The sequence below is a fragment of the Ammospiza nelsoni genome, chromosome 25 (genome assembly GCF_027579445.1).
Source record: "Ammospiza nelsoni isolate bAmmNel1 chromosome 25, bAmmNel1.pri, whole genome shotgun sequence".
Taxonomy (NCBI): Eukaryota; Metazoa; Chordata; class Aves; order Passeriformes; family Passerellidae; genus Ammospiza; species Ammospiza nelsoni.
In genome coordinates, this window is record NC_080657.1 from 751,526 (window position 1) to 770,724 (window position 19,199).

Below are 19,199 nucleotides of genomic sequence, written 5' to 3' on the forward strand. Positions count from 1 at the left end.
GCCTCATTGGCTCGTCTGAATGCTGGCCCCGCCCCCCCCGCGGAGGCCTCTGGCTGGGGAAGAGTGGCCGCGGGCGGCACCCGTAGGGCGGGCGCTCAGTCCAGGGAAATGCAAATGGAAATGGAAATGGAAATGGAAATAAATGGGAATGGGAACGGGGGATCGGGGGCGCCTCTGGATCTCTTGCCAGGGGAGCGACAGGACAGGAGGAAACCGCCTCAGGCTGCAGCAGGGGAGGGTGAGGTTGGATGTCAGGAGGCATTTCTCCATGGAAAAGGTGGTCAGGCGCTGGCACAGCCTGCCCGGGGCAGTGGTTGAGTCACCGTCCCTGGGAGTGTTCAGAAACACGCGGATGTGGCGCTTGGTTTAGCGGTGAACGCGGCAATGCCAGGTTTATAGCTGGACGCGATGGTCCCGGAGGTCTCTTCCAGCCAAAACAATTCCGTGATTTGATGGTTTCAGCGCCAAAAAAAACCAATTCCATGATTTGATGGTTTCAGCGCCAAGAAAAACCACGGCAGGACCATGCCCTGTCCACACGTTTATTTACAGCAGCAGAGCCCATGGCCGGGCCGGCTGGCAGCGCCCCAGCGGGCGCTCAAAATCCCCTCCTTGCCGACTGCAGGCAAGGAAAAATTAAGACTGTCACTTAAAATAAAGGAATTAGATGGACCAGGTGGGGGCTGAGCCTTCCAGGACGCGTTCAGGCCCCCCAGCACGGAGCACCCACCGCGCTGGGCAGCGAGCCAGGGCAGGGCCGGTGGGTGCCAGGGCCGGTGGGTGTCAGGGCTCGGCCGCCTCTCCGTGCTGCTCCCCCGCACCGCCCTGGCCCCGCTGCCCTGCCCAGCCCAGGGCCGTGGGTGCCAGGGCCGGTGGGTGCCAGGGCCGGTGGGTGCCAGGGCCGGTGGGTGTCAGGGCTCGGCCGCCTCTCCGTGCTGCTCCCCCGCACCGCCCTGGCCCCGCTGCCCTGCCCAGCCCAGGGCCGTGGGTGCCAGGGCCGTGCGTGTCAGGGCTCGGCCGCCTCTCCGTGCTGCTCCCCCGCACCGCCCTGGCCCCGCTGCCCTGCCCAGCCCTCCCGCAGCTCCTGGTACAGCTCCTGGTGCTCCTCCTTCCAGCGCCGGAACGTGTCCGAGGTGAGCGCGGCCTCTCCCAGCAGCTGCTCCAGCGCCTGCAGCTCCGCCAGCTTGGCCTGCCCGTACAAACCGCGCGCGTTTTATGGGGCCCGGCCGCGGGCAGGGGGCTCCGGGGGCTCTGAGGGGCCGCAGGCTCCCACCTTGAGCGTGCTCTGCAGGGCCCGCACGGCGTGCACCCGCTCGTTGATGTGCGGGTTCCTGTTGCGCCGCAGGAAGGACTTGCGGCACTGCTCCTGGGTCAGCGCCCGCCGCTGCCCCGTGAGGGACAGCCCGCCCTGCCGCAGGCACCGCGCCAGGCTCGCCAGCTCCTCCCCGCCGGGCTCTGAGCGGGGACACGGGAAATGCAGCGGCAGGGCACGGCCCGGACCCCGCGGGGCCCGAAGGTGTGGGATCGGGGAGTGGGTTGGGCTGGAAGGGGCCTCAGAGAGCGTCCTGTTCCACCCCTGCCGGGGCAGGGACGCCTCAGACTGTCCCAGGTGCTCCCAGCTCCATCCAGCCTGGCCGTGGGCACTGCCAGGGATGCAGGGGCAGCCACAGCTGCTCTGGGCACCCTGTGACAGAGCCTGACCACTCACACAGGGAGGACTGTCCTTCTAAACTAACCTAAACCAGCTCCTGAACCAATCCAAACCAACTCCTCCTAAACCAATCCAAACCAGCTCCTTCTAAACCAATCCAAACCAACTCCTGAACCAATCTAAACCTACTCCTCCTAAACCAATCCAAACCAACTCCTCCTAAACCAGCTCCTAAACCAACTCCTTCTAAACCAATCTAAACCTTCTCTTTTTAGTTCAAATCCATCCCCCTTGCCCTGTCACTCTGTGCACTCATACAAAATCCCTCTCCACCTTCCCTGCAGGCTCCCTCATCCCGAGATGGTTCACAGCCAAGCACACCCCACTGGAGACCCCCAGCCCACCCAAAAGGGGGAACACAAGGTGCCAGGGGTCAGGTGTGCCCCCCTGCACGTACCCGAGGGGGAGCAGGGCCGGGGGCTGCCCTGGGGGCTGCTGCCTGGGGACAGCTGTGCCTTCTCCTGGCTGTTCTGCAGCCTCTTCCTTGCCTGGGGGAGAGATGGGCAGCAGGTGACACAGGGAACTCTGTCCCTGTGTGCCCAGGGTGTCCCCAGGGCCACTCACCGGGTCAGATCCGTGCCTGGGGGCCTCATCGTCGGGGTCCTCAGCTTCTGTCTCACTGTAGCAGTCTGGAGACCATGGGAGAAGACAGAAATTCCCTCCCAGGGCTGAGAGTCATCCCAGGCGCCCCTCAGGGAGGGTTTGTCACCTCCCCAAATCCTGGGCCAAGCTCCCCGTGATGCTCCTACCCCATGGGGACCCCTGCCACCGACCCCTCCTCACCTTCCTCCTTGTCTGGCACTGCCTGCTGGGCCAGCGTGTGCTTTGTCTTGGCTGTCACCAGGTGACTGACCCACCTGGGGAGGGACAGGGGGACGGGAGGCTCCTGGCCAGCCCAGGGTGCTGGGGCCAGCGCTGGCCATGGCTCAGTTACTCACATGCTCAGGTCAGCCAGGGTTTCAGCAGCGAACACAAAGGGTTTGTATGTCTGGTGGCACAGCTGGAACACGCTGGGGACAGGGGGGTGGCTGCTGGGCCGCTGTGGGGACACAGGGGAGCCCCCAGACCCCTGCAGCCCCCTCAGCCTCATCCCAGATAACCCCAGGAACACAGGGCAGGCCTTGCTCAGGTGCCAGCTCTGTGGGGACCTCACCAGCCCCACGGGGACACACAAGTGGGTCCCAGCAGGACACATCAGCACGTGGCCTTGGCACAGCACCCCCCCTCCCTCTTCCGCCACCATCTGGGGGTGACAGTGACACAGACCCCACTCACTATTTCTTCTTCTGCTCCCTGGTGCTCTCCAGGTTGTAGGTGGCCACGTTGATGAGTCCTGCAGCCCTCTCATCCTGCGGGGACAGGGATGAGAGCCGTGTGGGCACCACACCAGGAGGTGCCAGCTGCCTAGGTGGGCACAAGGACCCCAGGGACAGGGACAGCCGTGTGGGAGATGCCAGCTGCCCAGGCGGGCACTGAGCCACCCCAGGCCCCCACTCACGTTGGGGTGGTTGTACCAGTAGAGCGTGTGGCCCTTGAGCACCACCCAGCAGCGCTTCCACTTCTGGGCCATGAATGCCACGTGCTCCTTCTTCTTGAGGAGCCACCCGTCACAGTCAGCCCGGCCCAGGTCCCGGCACGACACCCGCCGGCGGCTCAGCCGCGTGGCCACGCCTGCACCACGGCCTGGGGTCAGGGCACTGGGGGAGAGACCCCCGGACAGGGCAGGGGGAGCAGAGACCCCCAGGAGAGGGGGAGCAGAGACCCCCGGACAGGGCAGGGGGAGCAGAGACCCCCGGGAGAGGGGGAGCAGAGACCCCGGGACAGGGGGAGCAGAGACCCCCAGGAGAGGGGGAGCAGAGACCCCCGGACAGGGCAGGGGGAGCACAGACCCCCGGGAGAGGGGGAGCAGAGACCCCGGGACAGGGGGAGCAGAGACCCCCAGGAGAGGGGGAGCAGAGACCCCCGGACAGGGCAGGGGGAGCACAGACCCCCGGACAGGGGGAGCAGAGACCCCCGGACAGGGGGAACAGAGACCCCCGGGACAGGGGGAGCAGAGACCCCTGGACAGGGCAGGGGGAGCAGAGACCCCCAGACAGGGGGAGCAGAGACCCCCGGACAGGGCAGGGGAAGCAGAGACCCCTGGACAGGGCAGGGGGAGCAGAGACCCCCAGCACAGCCCCCAGCCCAGCCTGGCAGGGCTCTGCTCACCTTTAGCTCTGCTCACCTTTAGGTCTCCGTGCCGTGCTGGGGCTGCCCTGCATGGGGACACAGGTGACATTTCAGTGACAGTGCAGGGCAGTGCTTGCTGAGCACCCCCAGCAGCCCCACAGCCACAGGGACCCCCTTAGGGACCCCCAATTCCCGCACCCACAGCAGGGGCTCAAGGGGAAGCTCCGACCCCCCCAGCTCTCACCTGTGCAGGGCCGGGCTCTGCCGCCCCGGGGCTCAGCTCTGTGCCAGGGGGCTCAGGGGCAGGGGGGGTGTCCAGGGGGGTGTCCAGGGGGGTGCCGCTGTCCCACAGCTCCTCTGCAGCGCCTGTGAACAGCGAGCAGAGCTGTCCCTCCTGTGCTGGGGGAGCTGCTCCATCCCCGCCAGCCCCGCTCCATCCTACCCTGCCCAGCCGGGCCCGGCCGCTCCTCCGCGGCTGCCCTCGGCTCCCGCTCGGCCTCTTCCTGCTCCTCGTCAGTGACGGGGTCCGGGACAGACTCTGCTCCCGAGTCCAGGTCGGCCGCGTCGCTGGGAGGGAAACGGGAGCCCTGAGCCCCGAGCTCCGGGAGCGCCGCCGGGATCCCCGGTCTGCCTCGGGATGGGGCACTCACGGCATTCCCTGCCCGGGAAGGGGCTGCAGGGGCGCCGTGCGGAGCTCCAGTTTAGCTCCAGATCGGTTCCAGCCCGGTTCCAACCCGGTTCTAGCCTGGTTCCCACCCGGTTCCAGCCCGGTTCCCACGCGGTTCCAGCCCGGCTCCAGCCCCGTTCCTGCCCTGTTCTAGCCCGGTTCCAGCCCAGCTCCAGCCCGGTTCCCACTCGGTTCTAGCCTGGTTCCCACCCGGTTCCCACGCGGTTCCAGCCCGGCTCCAGCCCCGTTCCAGCGGGCTGCCCTGCCCCGCGCTGCCGCTGGCTCTCCGCACGCCTTTCCATTCCGGGAGGGGAGAAGGGTCATGGCTAAATATAGCTCCAGCCCCACTACAACGTTACCAAGTGAATGAATTACAAACTCCCCTTTCTGTCATTCCTTGAGATTCCTGTCAGCGTCCCGAGCTGCTCACAGGCAGCTGCTGCACTGCTGCCACCTCTGCCCCTAAAAAGGGCCCTGGGTGCACCCAAACATCTCCTTGGGGTGTTGGGGTGTCGGGGTGGGGCTCACCTGGAGCTCAAGGACACGGGGCTGCCCGGGCTCTCACCACTCCTGGTGCCAGGGGAATCTGCAGCATCCAAAAATGCTCCTGGGGACTGTGGACGGAGGGTCAGTGCCAGCCCCATCCCTCCATGGAGCCCAGAGCTTTAGGAATCCCCAGGGCGATGGGAGATGCCCAGCTCTGAGCATCCCTGCCTGACTCCCAGTGCGGCGCTGGGGCTGGACTGGGAGCACTGGGATCACTCACCTGCTGCCTGGGAGAGGGGGGCGAGCCGGGCAGGTCCAGGGGGATCTTCTTCAGCACCAAAGTCACCCTGTCCCCCTTCTCCAGCAGCTTCCTGGCCAGGCTGACAGGTGTCCAACCCACCTGCAAATGCTGGGTGAGCTGTGCGGATGCTTCAGCCCCGAACCCAGCCAGCCACAGATCCCACATCCCCCAGATCCTCCTGGCAATGGCTCCTGTGCCCCTTTCCCAGCCATGGCTGCTGCTTTTTGCCGCTCACAACTCCTGCATCCCCACCTGTGCCCCGAGCCCTCCCTGCCCATGTCCTCCCACCCTGAGCCGCTGTGCCCCACTCACCACCACCTGCTCGTTGACCTGCACGATCTCATCCCCGGGCAGGACGAGGCCCCCGTGGGCAGCCAGGGCCTGGGCAGACAGGGGGACAGTGGGGTGCCCACTCCTGCCTTCGTTCCCTCCTTCCCTCCCGGGCTGACCCCACGCAGGATCTCTCCTGGCCAGGGAGAACCAGGGGGGTTCAACCTGACAGCACCCCCAGAGCTGCGGTTGGGGTACAGAGGGGGCTCCCCCATGCCCAGGCTGTGCTCACCCGTGGGATGAGTTACACGGGCTCAGCACAGGCATCCCCCCTGCTCTTTTTAGGACCTTTTAACCCCAATTTTTTTTTTCTCAGTTTTTTCCTGAATATTTTTGTCAATTTTTTTGGGTCTGGGTCAGGCAGATCAGGGCCCTAAGAGATTCACAGCATCCCGTGGATGGGGGTGTTCCTCCCATAAAAGGGGGTGACTGGGGGGCAGGGGGTGACAGGGCCCCTCACTCACCCCCGGGCTGGTGGCAGACACGAAGTGCAGGCAGGAGCTGGTGGAGGTGACCTCAAAGCCCTGGGGGCAACAAGGTGGGGGTGTGAGTGGGGGTCCCGGGGCAGAGGGGGGCCCTGGGGTGGGGGGCACTCACCAGCCGGGCAGTGAGCAGTGCCCGGGGGCTCCCCAGAACATCACAGGGCGGTGTTGGGGTCTCAGGGGATCCTGGGGGGCTGCTCCATTGGCTGGGGGGCAGCGTTGGCGTGTCAGAGGATGCTGGGGGGCTGTGCCACAGGCCGAGGGGCAGTGTTGGGGTCTCAGGGGATGCTGGGGGGCTGCCCTGAGGGCCGGGCAGCGTTGGGGTCTCAGGGGACGCTGGGGGGCTGCCCTGAGGGCCGAGCCGCAGTGTTGGGGTCTCAGGGGACGCTGGGGGGCTGCCCTGTGGGCTGGGCAGCAGTGTGGGGGTCTCAGGGCTGCCCTGTGGGCCGGGCAGCAGTGTGGGGGTCTCAGGGGATGCTGGGGGGCTGCCCTGTGGGCCGGGCAGCAGTGTGGGGGTCTCAGGGGATGCTGGGGGGCTGCCCTGTGGGCCGGGCAGCAGTGTTGGGGTCTCAGGGGATGCTGGGGGGCTGCCCTGTGGGCCGGGCAGCAGTGTGGAGGTCTCAGGGCTGCCCTGTGGGCCGGGCAGCAGTGTGGGGGTCTCAGGGCTGCCCTGAGGGCCGGGCAGCAGTGTGGGGGTCTCAGGGCTGCCCTGAGGGCCGGGCAGCTGCGTTGGGGTCTCAGGGCTGCCCTGTGGGCCGGGCAGCAGTGTGGGGGTCTCAGGGCTGCCCTGTGGGCCGGGCAGCAGCGCCAGCCCCACGCTCTGCAGCACAGCCCTGCGGTCCAGCAGCGCCGGGGGGCTGCAGCCCACGATGCTCTCGCAGATGCCCTCGATGTGCTGGCACTGGGGGTGACAGTGAGGGGGTCAGGGGGGTCCTGGCAGCCCCCCGGGCCTGCCACCCCCTCCCTCCTCAGCCCGCGCTCACAATCTGCAGGATCCCGCTGCTCCTCTGGGCTGCAGGAATGTCCTGGGGGACAGGATGGGGGATGAGCACCATGGGGTGGCTCCATCCCAGCTGAGGGGTCCCTGTGGGGCACCCCCTGCACCCCACGTCCCCTCAGCAGAGCCCTGTGGGTCAGGAGAGCAGCCAGCCTGGGCACTCACCGCCTGCAGCGTGTCTGCCAGCTGGGCACACAGCACGATGATGTCCTGGCTGGCTGAGAAGTCATTGAGGGTGGAGAACAGGTACCTGGGGGGACACAGAGCTCAGCCCCCAGAGTGGGGGCACCCAGCACCCAGGGGTGCCCCCACCTGCCCAGACCTGTTGAGCCAGGAGAAGAGTTCCTTGGCAGCCCCGAGCAGCTCGATGGCTCGGGCCAGGAGGGTGAGGGAGGGCGGCCGGGGGGCATCCCCTGCCCACAGCCCCCCCCGCACCAGGCCCTGGATGCCCCGGGCCAGCTCCCGCAGCCTCTCCGTCAGCGTCCGCAGGCTGGTGCTCGCCAGCCCCGAGTCCTGGGGGGACAGGGGGGACAGGGGATGGGCGGGCAGGGTGGCGTTCAGGGTGCCACCATGTCCTTCCCTCTGCCCAGCTCAGAGCCCCCCTCCACTGAGTCAGGGTGCCCCCGTGTCCCCACCTTCCACCCAGCCCAGGGTGACCCCACATCCTGGTCCTTCAGCCCAGGGAACCCCCATGTTCCTGGCCAGGATCCCGGCGCTCACCAGGCTCCGGAGCTGCTCCACGGCCTCCAGCAGCAGCTCCTGGTGTCCCACGGGCCGCACGCCCAGAGCCTCCAGCAGTCCCGGCTCCAGCCCCAGCAGCTCGGGCCCCGAGAGCCCCCAGGCCTCGAAAGGGTATCCCTGCACGGCGGCGTCCAGCCCTGCACAGACCAGCCCCCTGGCAGTGCCCCCTGGCAGTGCCACCCCAGGGGTGTCCCCTGGCAGTGCCCCCTGGCAGTGCCACCCCAGCGGTGACCCCCGGCTGGTGGCAGGGTCCTCTCCACACACCGAGCCCACCCGGCCTCAGCCTAAAGGGTGGGCACGGCCGGACCGCACCCCGGGAACGCCCCTCCGGGCAGGAGAGCAGGACGGGAAGCGCCGCCACCCCCTGCCCCGTGTGCCCAGGCTGGGGACACCCCAGAGCCCCCGGGGACAGCCGGGACTCACCTCGGAGCCAGGCGGCCGCTTGTGCGGGGCCCCAGGAGCGCGGGGGCTCCATCGGGGCGGCGGGGCCGGAACGGCGGGGCAGGAACGGCGGGGCCGGAACGGCGGCGGGGCAGGAACGGCGGCGGGGCAGGAACGGCGGCGGGGCAGGAACGGCAGGAACGGACCGGAACGGCGGCGGGGCAGGAACGGCAGGACCGGACCGGAACGGCGGCGGGGCGGGCGCGGCCTCACCTGCGCCGGGCGCGGCCTCACCTGCGCCCGCAGCCGCGGCCCCATTGGCGCTCCCCGGTGCCGCTCAGCGCCGGGCCCGCCTGCCCCCGATGGCCCCGCACGGTGCCGTGGGGCGAGGCCAGTGAGTCACGGCCCGGGCGGTGACACGCGGCCGCTGGAACCCCGGGAAACGGCACCGGTGTCACCCCCAGCGAGGGCTGAGCCCCACAGCGCTCGGGACACCGGTGGGACACCCCAGGAGCTGTGTGACACCAGCGGGACACGAGCGGGACGCCCCAGGAGGAGCGCTGTGGGTGCAAAGCTGGGCCACAGAGACCCCCAGAATAATCTGAGGGAAGCCCCTGCTCCGCCCTGGAGTTTTTGGGGTGTCACCCCCCCTCACCCAAATCATAGCTCACACCCCTTTACACGTGGGGAAACTGAGGCAGCCCCACGCAGGCGTGCAGAGGGGTTCTCTGGTTAAGCCCGGCCCTTCAGCCCCCCCAGATCCACCCTGGGCTGGGCCGGGCCGGCCCCCCCGCCCGCCGTGTCCGCTCCGGGGAGCAGCGGGCGCTGATCGCGGCTGACAGCGGCTCCTGCTCCGCGCCCTGCCCGGGGCCGCGGCACGCACGGAGCGCCCCTTGCCGGGACCGGGCATTTGGGGGGCTCCATCCCGGCCCAGCCCCGCACGGAGCGCCCCTTGCCGGGACCGGGCATTTGGGGGGCTCCATCCCGGCCCCGCTGCTCCCCGCTCGCCATGATCATCCGCCCCCGCCGCCTGACCCCGGGATACTTCAGACTGCTGCAGGTAAGGGGCGAGCAGGGCCGGGGGAGCCCCGGGTGCTGCTGCCCTCGCTGCCCTCGCTGCCCTCGCTGCCCACCGTGGGAGCCGTGCCCGGCTCCAGCCCGGCTCCACACCGGCAGTGACGCTGCTGCCGATGGGGGCCCACAAGTGCTGCAGGGGCACCCTAACACCCTCCCTGAGACACGCAGAGGGGCTCAAAGCTGCCCCCGTCGCCTTTACACCCCCCGTGTGATGGGGCCATTCAGGCCCCAGGCCCCTGTCCCCATGGGGTTTGGGGCATTCCCGTGCTCCCCACGGCTCTCCGTGTCCCCACAGATGCAGCTGGCCGCGGGACGCGAGGCCGAGCCGGGGGGGCGGCTGCTGACCCCCCTGGCCCTGCTGCTGGCGGCCGCCGGGCTCTGCCTGTCCCTCTACAGCGCCCGGAGAATGGCTGACCCTGCCAAGGCCCCCCCGGAGCCGTGAGCAGGGGCTGGGGGCCCTGGGGACAGTGCCCGAGGGATGTTCTGGCCCTGGGGACAGTCCCTATGGGGTGTTGGGGCCCTGGGGACAGTGCCCGAGGGTGTTCAGGCCATGGGGACTGTCCCTAAGGGGTGTTGGGGCCCTGGGGACAGTCCCGGGGATGTCGGGGTCCCCTCCATCCACCCGAGCTCTGCAGCTGACCTGCACCACATCCAGCCCTTCCCACCGCCATGGGTGCCCTGGGCACGGGAGACACGGCCGTCCCCGGCTGTCCCCAGCCGTCCCCGCCTCGGGCAGCCGGGATGCAGAACGCAGAAGCCGCTTCCAGCTCCGGGGCTGCCGGCTGAGCCCGAGCCACGGGGGACAGCGGGATCAGAACGCCAGAGCAGAGGCTGGACGGACGGACGGACGGAGGGACGGACGGAGGGACGGACAGAGGGACGGCAGAGCCGGCAGCTGCATCCATCCCCATCCCCCGCGGGAGCAGAGGGGGCTGGGGACACCGCTGGGGCCACAGAGCCCCTCTGTCCCCATGGGAACGAGCGGCGCCCCGCAGGAACGAGGGCAGCGCTGTGTTAGATAACGGGCAGGGGGGACACGGCGGTGACGTGACCCTGGGCAGGGACATCGCATCCGTGTCCCTGGGCTGGCACATCCCACAGCCTCCCCAGCTCCCACAGAGCTGCAGCTCTCCCTCCCTCCCTCCCTCCCTCCCCCAGAGCCTCGGGGACAAATCCAGGCAGGCTGTGTGGAAATAAACCCTTCCTTAGCCAGCACAGCTGTGTCACTGCTCTGTCACTGCTCTGTCACTGCTGTCTGCGTTCCCAGTCCCCAGCTGGGCAGGAGGGATGAATGGGGACACGCAGGAATTCGGTGCCATTGTCGCTCCGTGTCCCCTCAGGGACAGGCTGATCACCATGCAGCTCTCCAGGAGCATGGAATCACTTGCAGGAGTTGAGTTTTTGGGGACAGGAGCCTCCCAGTGCCCTCACCAAGGGGACACCAGCACTGCCCTCTCAAGGGCCAAACCAGCTGCAAACCCAAGTGCTCCATGAAGAGGTGACCCGAGCTCACATTCCCCACAAAAAGCTGCCACAAAAAGGGACTTTTACCAGGCAAGAGCTCCAGGACGAGGCTCCTGGCACGGGCACCTCTGGATAACAGGGAAGAGAACAACACTGAGGTGTCCCCTCACCCCTTGGGGGGACTGTCACCCTCACATTCAACGCTGCCACACCATCAGCTGACATATTTTAATGGGTGCATCACTGGAACAAGCTCTGAGCCAAGGACAGAGCAGAACCGCTCCAAAGGCAGGCAGACGAGCGTGCAGTCCCAGCACACTCGGAGAACAATGAATGTGTCCCTTTGAGGAGGAGGACGCTCAGGGAGGGCACCCAGGGTCCTGCTGGCTCCTGCTCCTGTCAGTGCCCGGGCCAGGGGGCCGTGGGAGGAGCAGGGTAGATTTGGCTGGCAGAGCTGGGACACGTTTTGTCACAAAGCTGAGACAAAGGCGTCCTTACAGAGCCTCTCAGCCCCTGTCCCTGCGCTCAGCCCGACGTCTCCATCTCGGTGACCTCCTCCAGGGGCTGGGTCTGCACCTCCACCTTCTTTGGGGGCACGTAGGAGCCCATGCCGGCAGCTCGCTCAGCCTCCTCCTGCGTGTACGGAGCCTCTCGCAGCTGCTTCAGCCTGGGGGCACACGGGGGGTGAGATTGCGCTGCCCACAACCGCCCCTGGCAGCCCCTCACCCCGGGAATCTGGGGTCTGCCCCCACCCCTCACCTCTTCTTGTGCACCTTGGATCTGAAATGTTCCTTCATGCTGTTCAGGTCCACGAAGTAACGCCTGGGGAAGGAAAGGATGGGGGTCAGGGGGACCCCGAGACTCAAGGGGGGCTGGGGGGCTCCTGCCGAGGGGGCAGGGTCCCACTACAACCCTGCACAGGCCTGGGGGCATCCTCTGACCAGGACAAGATGCTCCCCCAGGGGTTAGAGGGGGACAGGGATAGGGGATAGGGACCCCCGGAATCAACCTCCGAGGGGACAGGGACCCCCAAGGCTGAGCACCCCAAGCAGGGACAGAGACCCCCAGGGCTGAGCATCCCCTCCCAGGGACAGGGACCCCCGGGACCAGGCCGATCCCATCCCAGGAACCTCAGGGACCGGGAGAACTCCCCCACCTGCCCCGGGAACCCGGGACCCCCCGGAACAGGACAAGCCCATGCCAAGGCTGGAGCCGCCCCCCGAGCCCCGGGACCCCCGGATCCCCCCGGATGCCCCCGGTATCCCCGCCGCACGCACGCGCAGTGCAGGCAGTAGAACTGCGCGCAGCCCGGCAGGTCGGGGTCGATCTCCTGCCGCAGCAGCCGCGCGGCGTTCTCGGGCTTCAGGTCCGCGTGGATCTCGTCCAGGTCGCGCCGGCGCCGCTTGGTTTTGAGCTGGCGGGCGAGCGAGTGCGCCCGGTGCGCTCCGGTGCGCCGCCCGTTCCGCGGCGACATGGCGGCCGCACGCTCCGGTGCGCCGCACTGCGCAGGCGCGGGGCTGCGGGACACGCCCACACCGCAGCACGCCCCGCCCATATGCAACGAGCGCCGTTTATGGCCCCGCCCATCTGTGTAAGCCACGCCCAGCCCGGTCAGACCCCGCCCCCAGCCCCGTGTCCCCGGTACCGGGACTGTCCCGGGACGCTCCCCGCGCCCCCCAGCCCCGCTGCCACCGTGCCCGCGTTGCCGCCGTGTCCCCCCGTGTCCTCCACCCTGCCCCGGTCACCGCTGCCAGGAGCGGGGCAGGGCTCAGCGTCTCCCGCCGTGTCCCGGCACCGATCGTGTTTCCCCCGTGATCAATTATAGATGGGGACCCGCGGCGGGGGGAGCGCGGAGCTCCAGCGCCCCCTCTGCACCATGGGCACCACGTCCCAGCCCCGGGGGTCTCGGGTGGGCGAGAGGCACCGGGGGGCTGGGGCGGGGGGCTGGGGATGGGGTTTGGGGGTGACCGGAGGAGCCGCCCCCGCGCTGCCCCCGGCTCGGCCCGGGCTCAGATTCCTTTTGTGCGGAGCAAGCGGCCGCTGAAACTTTAATGAAGCCACCGGATCGCCCGTCCGGCCCGCCCCGCTGCCCGCGGCTCCGCCGGCTGCGGCCCCGCCGAGCCCCTCGCCATGGCCCAGGGCTTCTGGCGGCTCTACAAGGCCAAGGTGCTGCAGACCCTGGGGGCGCCGCGCCCCGACGGGGCCCTGCAGGACGAGGTACGGTGGGGGGGCCCCAAAAGGGGCTGCCCAACCTTCCTGTACCCCCTCCCTGCCCTCACCGGGGCTTCATTGCAGGCAGAGCCCCCCGAGCTGATGGAGACGGCCGAGCCCCCCGCGCTGCTGGAGGAGGGGGCCAGCCCCGTGTCCCAGCTGGCCCGGAAGGTGAGGAGGGGTCTGGGGGCGGCGGGGCGGGGGCACAGCGGCGGCCGCAGCTCCCGGTGACCCCGGCGCTGCCCCCGCAGGTGCAGGGGGTCGGGGCCCGCGGCTGGCGGACGCTTTCGTCCCTCTTCGCCCGCGAGGACGAGCACCAGCTGCTGAGCCCGGAGCCCTGCCCGGACCAGTGAGTTACAGAGCGCTGGGGGGACCCCAGAACCCCGATCCGACCCCAGAACCCGATCCGACCCCAGAACCCCGATCCGACCCCAGAACCCGATCCGACCCCAGAACCCCGATCCCACCCCAGAACCCCGATCCGACCCCAGAACCCGGATCCCACCCCAGAACCCGATCCGACCCCAGAACCCGATCCGACCTCCGGGACCTGCCCAGCCCACCCATATCGCCCCCACCCCATGGCCTGCATCCCCCTCCCCGATGGGCAGGGACGGGGCACGGTGGGCCGGGGGAAGGTGCCGGTCCCTGCCCCGACGTTCCCGTCCCCGCTCCCTCCCCGCAGCCCTCTGGCCGAGCCGCCCGAGCCGCCCCACACCGAGAAGGCCCCCGGGTTTTGGGATCTCTTCGCTACCAAGTGGCAGCAGGCGGCGGGGCCCGACAAGGCGGGGCCGCCCCCGGAGCCCGACGAGAGCCCGGGGGAGCCGCCGGGTGACGACGGCAGCGACCTGCGGGAGCCGGAGGAAGGCGCCTTCCACTGGGGCTTCCTGGCCGGCAAACTGGCCGAGATCCGCAATAAAGGCGCCCCCAAGGGCAACTAGAGGAGGGGGCAGCAGTAGGACTCGCCACAAGTTATTTGCGGTCCCCACTGCTGGTGGGCAGCGCCCGCCCGTGCCCGAGGGCTCTACCCTGGGTTTGGGTGTCACAGCTGCGCAAAGACCCCAAAATTCCCTTTTTCCCTGAGCTCTGCGTTTCCTTCCCTCACCCCCCAACAGCCCCACGGCCCCCCAGCCCTGAGGCATCCCCCCACAGCCACTCACACAAGCCAGGCTAGAAAAAACCCCAAACAGATTTATTGAGGGCAGCTCTGGCCCCAGCAGCTCCTGTTCTGGGGAGGAGGAGGGGGCTGAGGGGTGGGCGCTGCCCACGGGAGGGGGCTCGGGCTCTGCCCACCCCCAGCCAGAGCAGGATTTGGGTGGTCAGTGGGGGCTGCGGGCCTGTGCCACCCTCTGGGCTGGGGACAGGGAGAAGGTGGGGGACAGCAGGGGGACAGCAGCGGGGGTGGCCCTTCCTCACCTGCCCTCAGGTGCCCCCACCACACTCAGCCTGAGGACCTGGCGGCTCTCCCAGCCCGCAGCATCCCCACGGCACCGGGGCCAGGAGTGCCACCGGGGCCAGGAGTGCCACCGGGGCCAGGAGTGCCGCCGGGGCCAGGAGTGCCGCCGGGGCCAGGAGTGCCACCGGGGCCATGGGTGCCCCCAGCCCCTCGGCCACATCCCGCCGGGTCTCGGGGCCCGGTGCAGGCAGCAGGAGCCCCGCGGGTGTCCCGGTCCCGGCCGGGCCGTCCCCGCTCACACCGTGGATTCCCTGGCGGCCGCCCAGGCTCTCTGGCAGCCGTAGAGCCACTTGATGACCCGGGCATTGCGCTCCACCACCGACACGGCCGAGCCCGCCCGGGTGTCCGGCTCCTCCTCGCCCGGCCCCGCGTCCCCCTCGCTGCCCCCCGAGGCCCGGCCGGGCTCGGACTCGCCGGAGCCGGCCCGGGCCGAGCCGCTGTCCCAGCCCGCGGGCCCGAAGCGCTCCCGGCCCAGCAGCTCCACCTGCGCCCGGTCCAGCCCGCAGTAGTTGAAGAAGCGCTCCTGCTCCGACAGCGGCAGCGACACGCGCAGAGCCAGCGGCTCCTTCCCGGGGGCACCGGGCGGCTGCTGCACGGGCACGGGCACGGGCACGGGCACGGGCACGGGCACGGGCACGGGCACGGGCACGGGCGGGATCCCGCCGCTGTCCCCGCCGCTGTCCCCGCTGCCGTCCCCTCCCGGTGTCCGCTCCTCCCTCTCGGCCGGCGCCCACAGCATGGGGGTCTGGGGGCTGCGGGCGGGGGGCGAGCTGGGCGGGGTGGCTCTCAGGGGTCCCTGGAAGAGGCGCCGCACCAGCCCCGAGCCCTTGGCGCTGTTCTCCTTGTCGCCGCCCAGGCAGTCCCGTTTCTGGCGGTAGATGATGAGCGAGTCGGGCCTGAGCAGGCGGCGGCCGCCGCTGCGGCGGGACACGGGGGACGGGGGGCACGGCAGCTCCGGGCCCAGCTCCCCGCACTGCTGCCGGGCCAGGCGGCGCCGCCCGTGCGGGGACAGGCGCGGGGAGCCGCGCAGCGCCGGCTCCTGCCGCCGGCTGATCACCTGCTGCGACTTCACGTACTTGGCCTTGTCGGCCTCCAGGCGCTCCACGGCGCTGGCCCTGCGGCCCCCGCTGCCCCCCGGGCACTCGGGGCCCCGGTTCAGCCAGGCCAGCGGCGAGCCGCGCCCCGGGGCCATGAGCCGCAGGTTGCTGGAGGCGCACACGGCGAGAGTGGGGCTGCCCAAGGGCACCATGGCCCCGGAACGGCGCTGCTGATCGCTGCCGATCACTGCTGATCACTGATGGTCTCTGCTGATCGCTGCTGATCACTGATGGTCTCTGCTGATCGCTGCTGATCGCTGCTGATCGCTGATGGTCTCTGCTGATCGCTGCTGATCGCTGCTGATCGCTGATAGTCTCTGCCGATCACTGCTGATCGCTGCTGATCACTGATGGTCTCTGCTGATCGCTGCTGATCGCTGCTGATCACTGATGGTCTCTGCTGATCGCTGCTTATCGCTGATGGTCTCTGCCGATCACTGCTGATCACTGATGGTCTCTGCCGATCGCTCCTGATCGCTGCCGATCGCTCTGTGTCAGGAGGCTCCCGAAGCTTCGTTCGGCTCCTGGATTCAGCCCTGGAGGAGAGAGGAGAATCAGGGTCAGCCCCGAGGGTGCAGCGGTGAGGAGGATGGGGCTGAGGGTCCCCTCAATGCCACCCGGACATTGAGTCCTGGCACTGCAGGCAGGAACAGCCCCGGGCAGGAAGGGAGAAGCGCCGAGCATCCGCCGGCTCCGGCCGCATCCCAGGAGCGGCTTCCAACAGGAAAAAATACCGGGGCCGGCCCCCGCCTTGTGTTCCCGAGCGGCGGAACAAAGCCGGGCTCAGGAGAGCTGCCCGGGGCTGGGGGGTCCCCGAGCCGTGCCCCCCAACAGCCAGGCTGGGCTGGGAGGGAGGATTCCCCCTTTGTCCGTGTGCGGAGGGCACGGAGCCAGCCTGGGGGACAGCAGGGACACAGAACCGGCCCCGGTGACAGCAGGGACACGGAACCGGCCCTGGGTGACAGCAGGGACACGGAACCGGTCCCGGTGAACAGCAGGGACACAGAAACAGCCCCGGGGGACAGCAGGGACACGGAACCGGCCCTGGGTGACAGCAGGGACACAGAAACAGCCCCGGGGACAGCAGGGACACAGAACCGGCCCCGGTGACAGCAGGGACACGGGGCCGGGCAGGGCAGAGCTCACGGGAGCAAACAGCCCAGCGAGCCTCGGCCACGCAGCTCCACACGCAGCCCACGGGCTCCACACCGCACCCAGTCTGGGTATACACGGGGAAACTGAGGCACGCGGGGTGTCTGGCCCTGCGCTCCCGGGTTGGGACCCTCACCCTCCCCAGCCCAGCCCCGCGGCCAGGACCCGTGCCAGGATCCGTGCCAGGCAGGTGTCTCGCTCACCTGAGCCCTCGCAGGGATGCAGGAATGGGATGCAGGGATGGGATGCTCCAGCCTCACGCAGCTCCTTCCCCTCCTGCACAAAACAGAGCCGGGAGCAGCCTCATATAGAGGATGAGGAAGAGGAAGAGCCACCCATTAACCCGCGCCAGCCCAGCGCCGCGGCAGGAGCCCACCCGTGCTGACCCTGGCCAGCATTAACCCCTCTCCTCCCGCAGCTCACGCTCACCTCTGCTCCTCTCCCCCCTCCGCTTCCTTCCAAAATCCCCTCCCCAGGAAAGGACTCTGGCACCTTCTCCGGTGGCGGTGAAAGGGTCACAGCCGGCCCCGAGCCGCCCGTTCCTGCCTCTTCCCCCCGGGAAGGGCTGTAAATCGCAGGAAGCCACAATGGGCTGGAGCTGGCCCAGCGTTATTTTTACCGCTGCCCTCTTCCCTTCCCGAGCGCTCCCACAGGGACAATCCCGGCCCCCTCCATGCCCGGTCCAGCCCGGGGGGCTGCGAACGTGGCACTGGAGCAGGGGGGGAAGGAAGGAAGGAAAGACCCGGTGCCCCCCGAGCTGGGCTCCAGGACCCTCGGAGAGGAACCAGAGAAAGCCCCGGAGCTCCCCGGGAGCCGCAGCCCCTGCACCCCCGGTTTGGGGAGAGCTGGGGCACAGCCGGGCTGCTCACAGGAATGAGGGGCTCAGGGGGACAAACCCCGGCATGAGGGGGGCTCTGTCCCCCAGCTCTCCGTCCCCAGCCCTGTTCCTTCCTGAGGAGCTGCCGGGAACGGGGCCTGGGGCTGTGCCCGGCACCTTCCCGGCCGACGGCAGCGGGGCAGGAAGGGGCTGGGGCCAGGAGTCCTGTGCGGGAAAGCGGGGCCTGAGATGGGGCCTGGGCAGGGGGAGAGGGGCCAGGCCTGCTCTGAGCTCTGCAGGCTGGAAAAAACAAACCCCAGTGACAGCGAGGAAGGGACAGATCACCTCTGTAATAAACCTGGAGAGCAGCACAGCCGGCAGCACTCGGTGAGGCTGCACCGGAGCGAATCTGGTGGAGGACAGGGAACAGGACCAGGCCAGTGATGGAGAAACCCTCGGCAGCTCTGGGATCTGCCCCAGGATTCCCTCTCGGGAAAGGCGAACGCCAGAGAGGCTCGGGCTTCCCTCGGGACGGGGCGGTGATGGGAGCTCGTCCGACGAGTTTCAAACCTCAGGGTTCAAACGGGCACGAAATAAACCCGAGAGCAGCGCCCCGGCCGAGCAGGCACCGCGTGTTGGGGCAGGTCGGGGCGGGAGCGGCCCTGGGGCTGCTTCAACCCCAAAGGGCTCCAAAGCTGTGGCAGAGCAGGGCTGGGGACACAGCGACAGCCAGGACAGGGACAGGACGAGTTCCTGGGGCTGCTCCAACCCCAAAAGGCTCCAAAGCCATGGCACAGGGACACAGCGACAGCCAGGACAGGGACAGGAGGAGTTCCTGGGGCTGCTCCAACCCCAAAAGGCTCCAAAGCCATGGCACAGGGACACAGGGACAGCCAGGACAGGGACAGGAGGAGCTGCCGGCGCTGAGGGAACCAGCCCAGGGTCAGGATGGAGCCTGAACCCAGCACTGCCGCAAGGGTTTTCAGGTTGCATTTGGTTCCATGCCAAACCTGCGGGCGAAGGAGCCTCTGGAAGGAACGGGAACAGCCCGGGCTGGGCTCCTCTTCCAGCAGCGGTCACTTGACACCTCCCTGCTCCTAGAAATGGGGTTTCAGATTTCCCCGAGGCCTTCCAGAGCTCCCGAGCAGCACCTGCAGCAGCTCAGGCTGGTGTTCCCACCTCACCCGCGTCCCTCAGACACTCTGGGGGGTTTGTGGCATTCTGGGCACATCCCTGTGCCTTTCCTGGGCTGCAGCACAGGAATTTCCTTGGCAGGAAAGGGGAACCCTGGCAGCACCACCCACACCACTGAGGCTGGTGTTTAAATTCCTCACTGGCTCTCCCTGGGCCCTTCTGTCCCCACAGCACCAGGAGGGACCCGAAGCACGGAGCCAGGGACGTCCCAGGGGCTGTGAGAAAGGGCAAAGCCCCCAAACACCGGGCTGGCTGTGCCCCAAGGAGGGGAGTGGCCGAGCAACCTCCCAAGGGCTCTTCCTCCCCCACAGAGCCCCAGGGAAACTCTGGTTGGACCAAAACCAACCAAAACCGAGCTCTGGTTGGACCAAAACAAACCAAAAACACCAACAGGGTGAGCTCCCAACCCTGGGAATGGGGAAGGGCAGGCTGGAGCCTGAACCTCTGGGGCTGGGCTCTCCCAGCC

The 19,199-nt window shown here is 68.8% G+C and overlaps 4 protein-coding genes across 4 annotated transcripts; 1 reads left to right on the plus strand and 3 right to left on the minus strand.

Moving 5' to 3' along the window:
* Positions 1–884: 884 nt before the first annotated feature.
* On the minus strand, positions 885–8,359 carry CNKSR1 (connector enhancer of kinase suppressor of Ras 1). Its single transcript, XM_059488545.1, has 22 exons — positions 8,308–8,359; positions 7,864–8,021; positions 7,466–7,656; positions 7,309–7,393; positions 7,130–7,171; positions 6,950–7,047; positions 6,262–6,490; positions 6,129–6,188; positions 5,647–5,715; positions 5,314–5,433; positions 5,076–5,161; positions 4,323–4,447; positions 4,094–4,237; positions 3,936–3,983; positions 3,210–3,382; positions 2,987–3,060; positions 2,650–2,721; positions 2,495–2,568; positions 2,276–2,340; positions 2,109–2,199; positions 1,274–1,455; positions 885–1,189 (listed from the first exon to the last, which is right to left on the minus strand). The coding sequence occupies exons 1-22, from the start codon at positions 8,357–8,359 to the stop codon at positions 1,007–1,009; spliced, it is 2,421 nt and encodes an 806-aa protein (XP_059344528.1). The 3' UTR covers positions 885–1,006.
* Positions 8,360–11,020: 2,661 nt separating this feature from the next.
* ZNF593 (zinc finger protein 593) lies at positions 11,021–12,295 on the minus strand. Its single transcript, XM_059488583.1, has 3 exons — positions 12,084–12,295; positions 11,566–11,628; positions 11,021–11,473 (listed from the first exon to the last, which is right to left on the minus strand). Exons 1-3 carry the CDS (start codon positions 12,278–12,280, stop codon positions 11,332–11,334), a joined length of 402 nt encoding a protein of 133 aa, XP_059344566.1. The 5' UTR covers positions 12,281–12,295; the 3' UTR covers positions 11,021–11,331.
* A 641-nt stretch (positions 12,296–12,936) lies between these two features.
* On the plus strand, positions 12,937–13,958 carry C25H1orf232 (chromosome 25 C1orf232 homolog). The gene is made up of 4 exons (XM_059488581.1): positions 12,937–13,023; positions 13,102–13,188; positions 13,269–13,366; positions 13,703–13,958. Exons 1-4 carry the CDS (start codon positions 12,937–12,939, stop codon positions 13,956–13,958), a joined length of 528 nt encoding a protein of 175 aa, XP_059344564.1.
* Positions 13,959–14,586: 628 nt separating this feature from the next.
* On the minus strand, positions 14,587–17,017 carry FAM110D (family with sequence similarity 110 member D). The gene is made up of 2 exons (XM_059488571.1): positions 16,926–17,017; positions 14,587–16,106 (listed from the first exon to the last, which is right to left on the minus strand). The coding sequence occupies exon 2, from the start codon at positions 15,720–15,722 to the stop codon at positions 14,709–14,711; it is 1,014 nt and encodes a 337-aa protein (XP_059344554.1). The 5' UTR covers positions 15,723–16,106; positions 16,926–17,017; the 3' UTR covers positions 14,587–14,708.
* Positions 17,018–19,199: the final 2,182 nt, after the last annotated feature.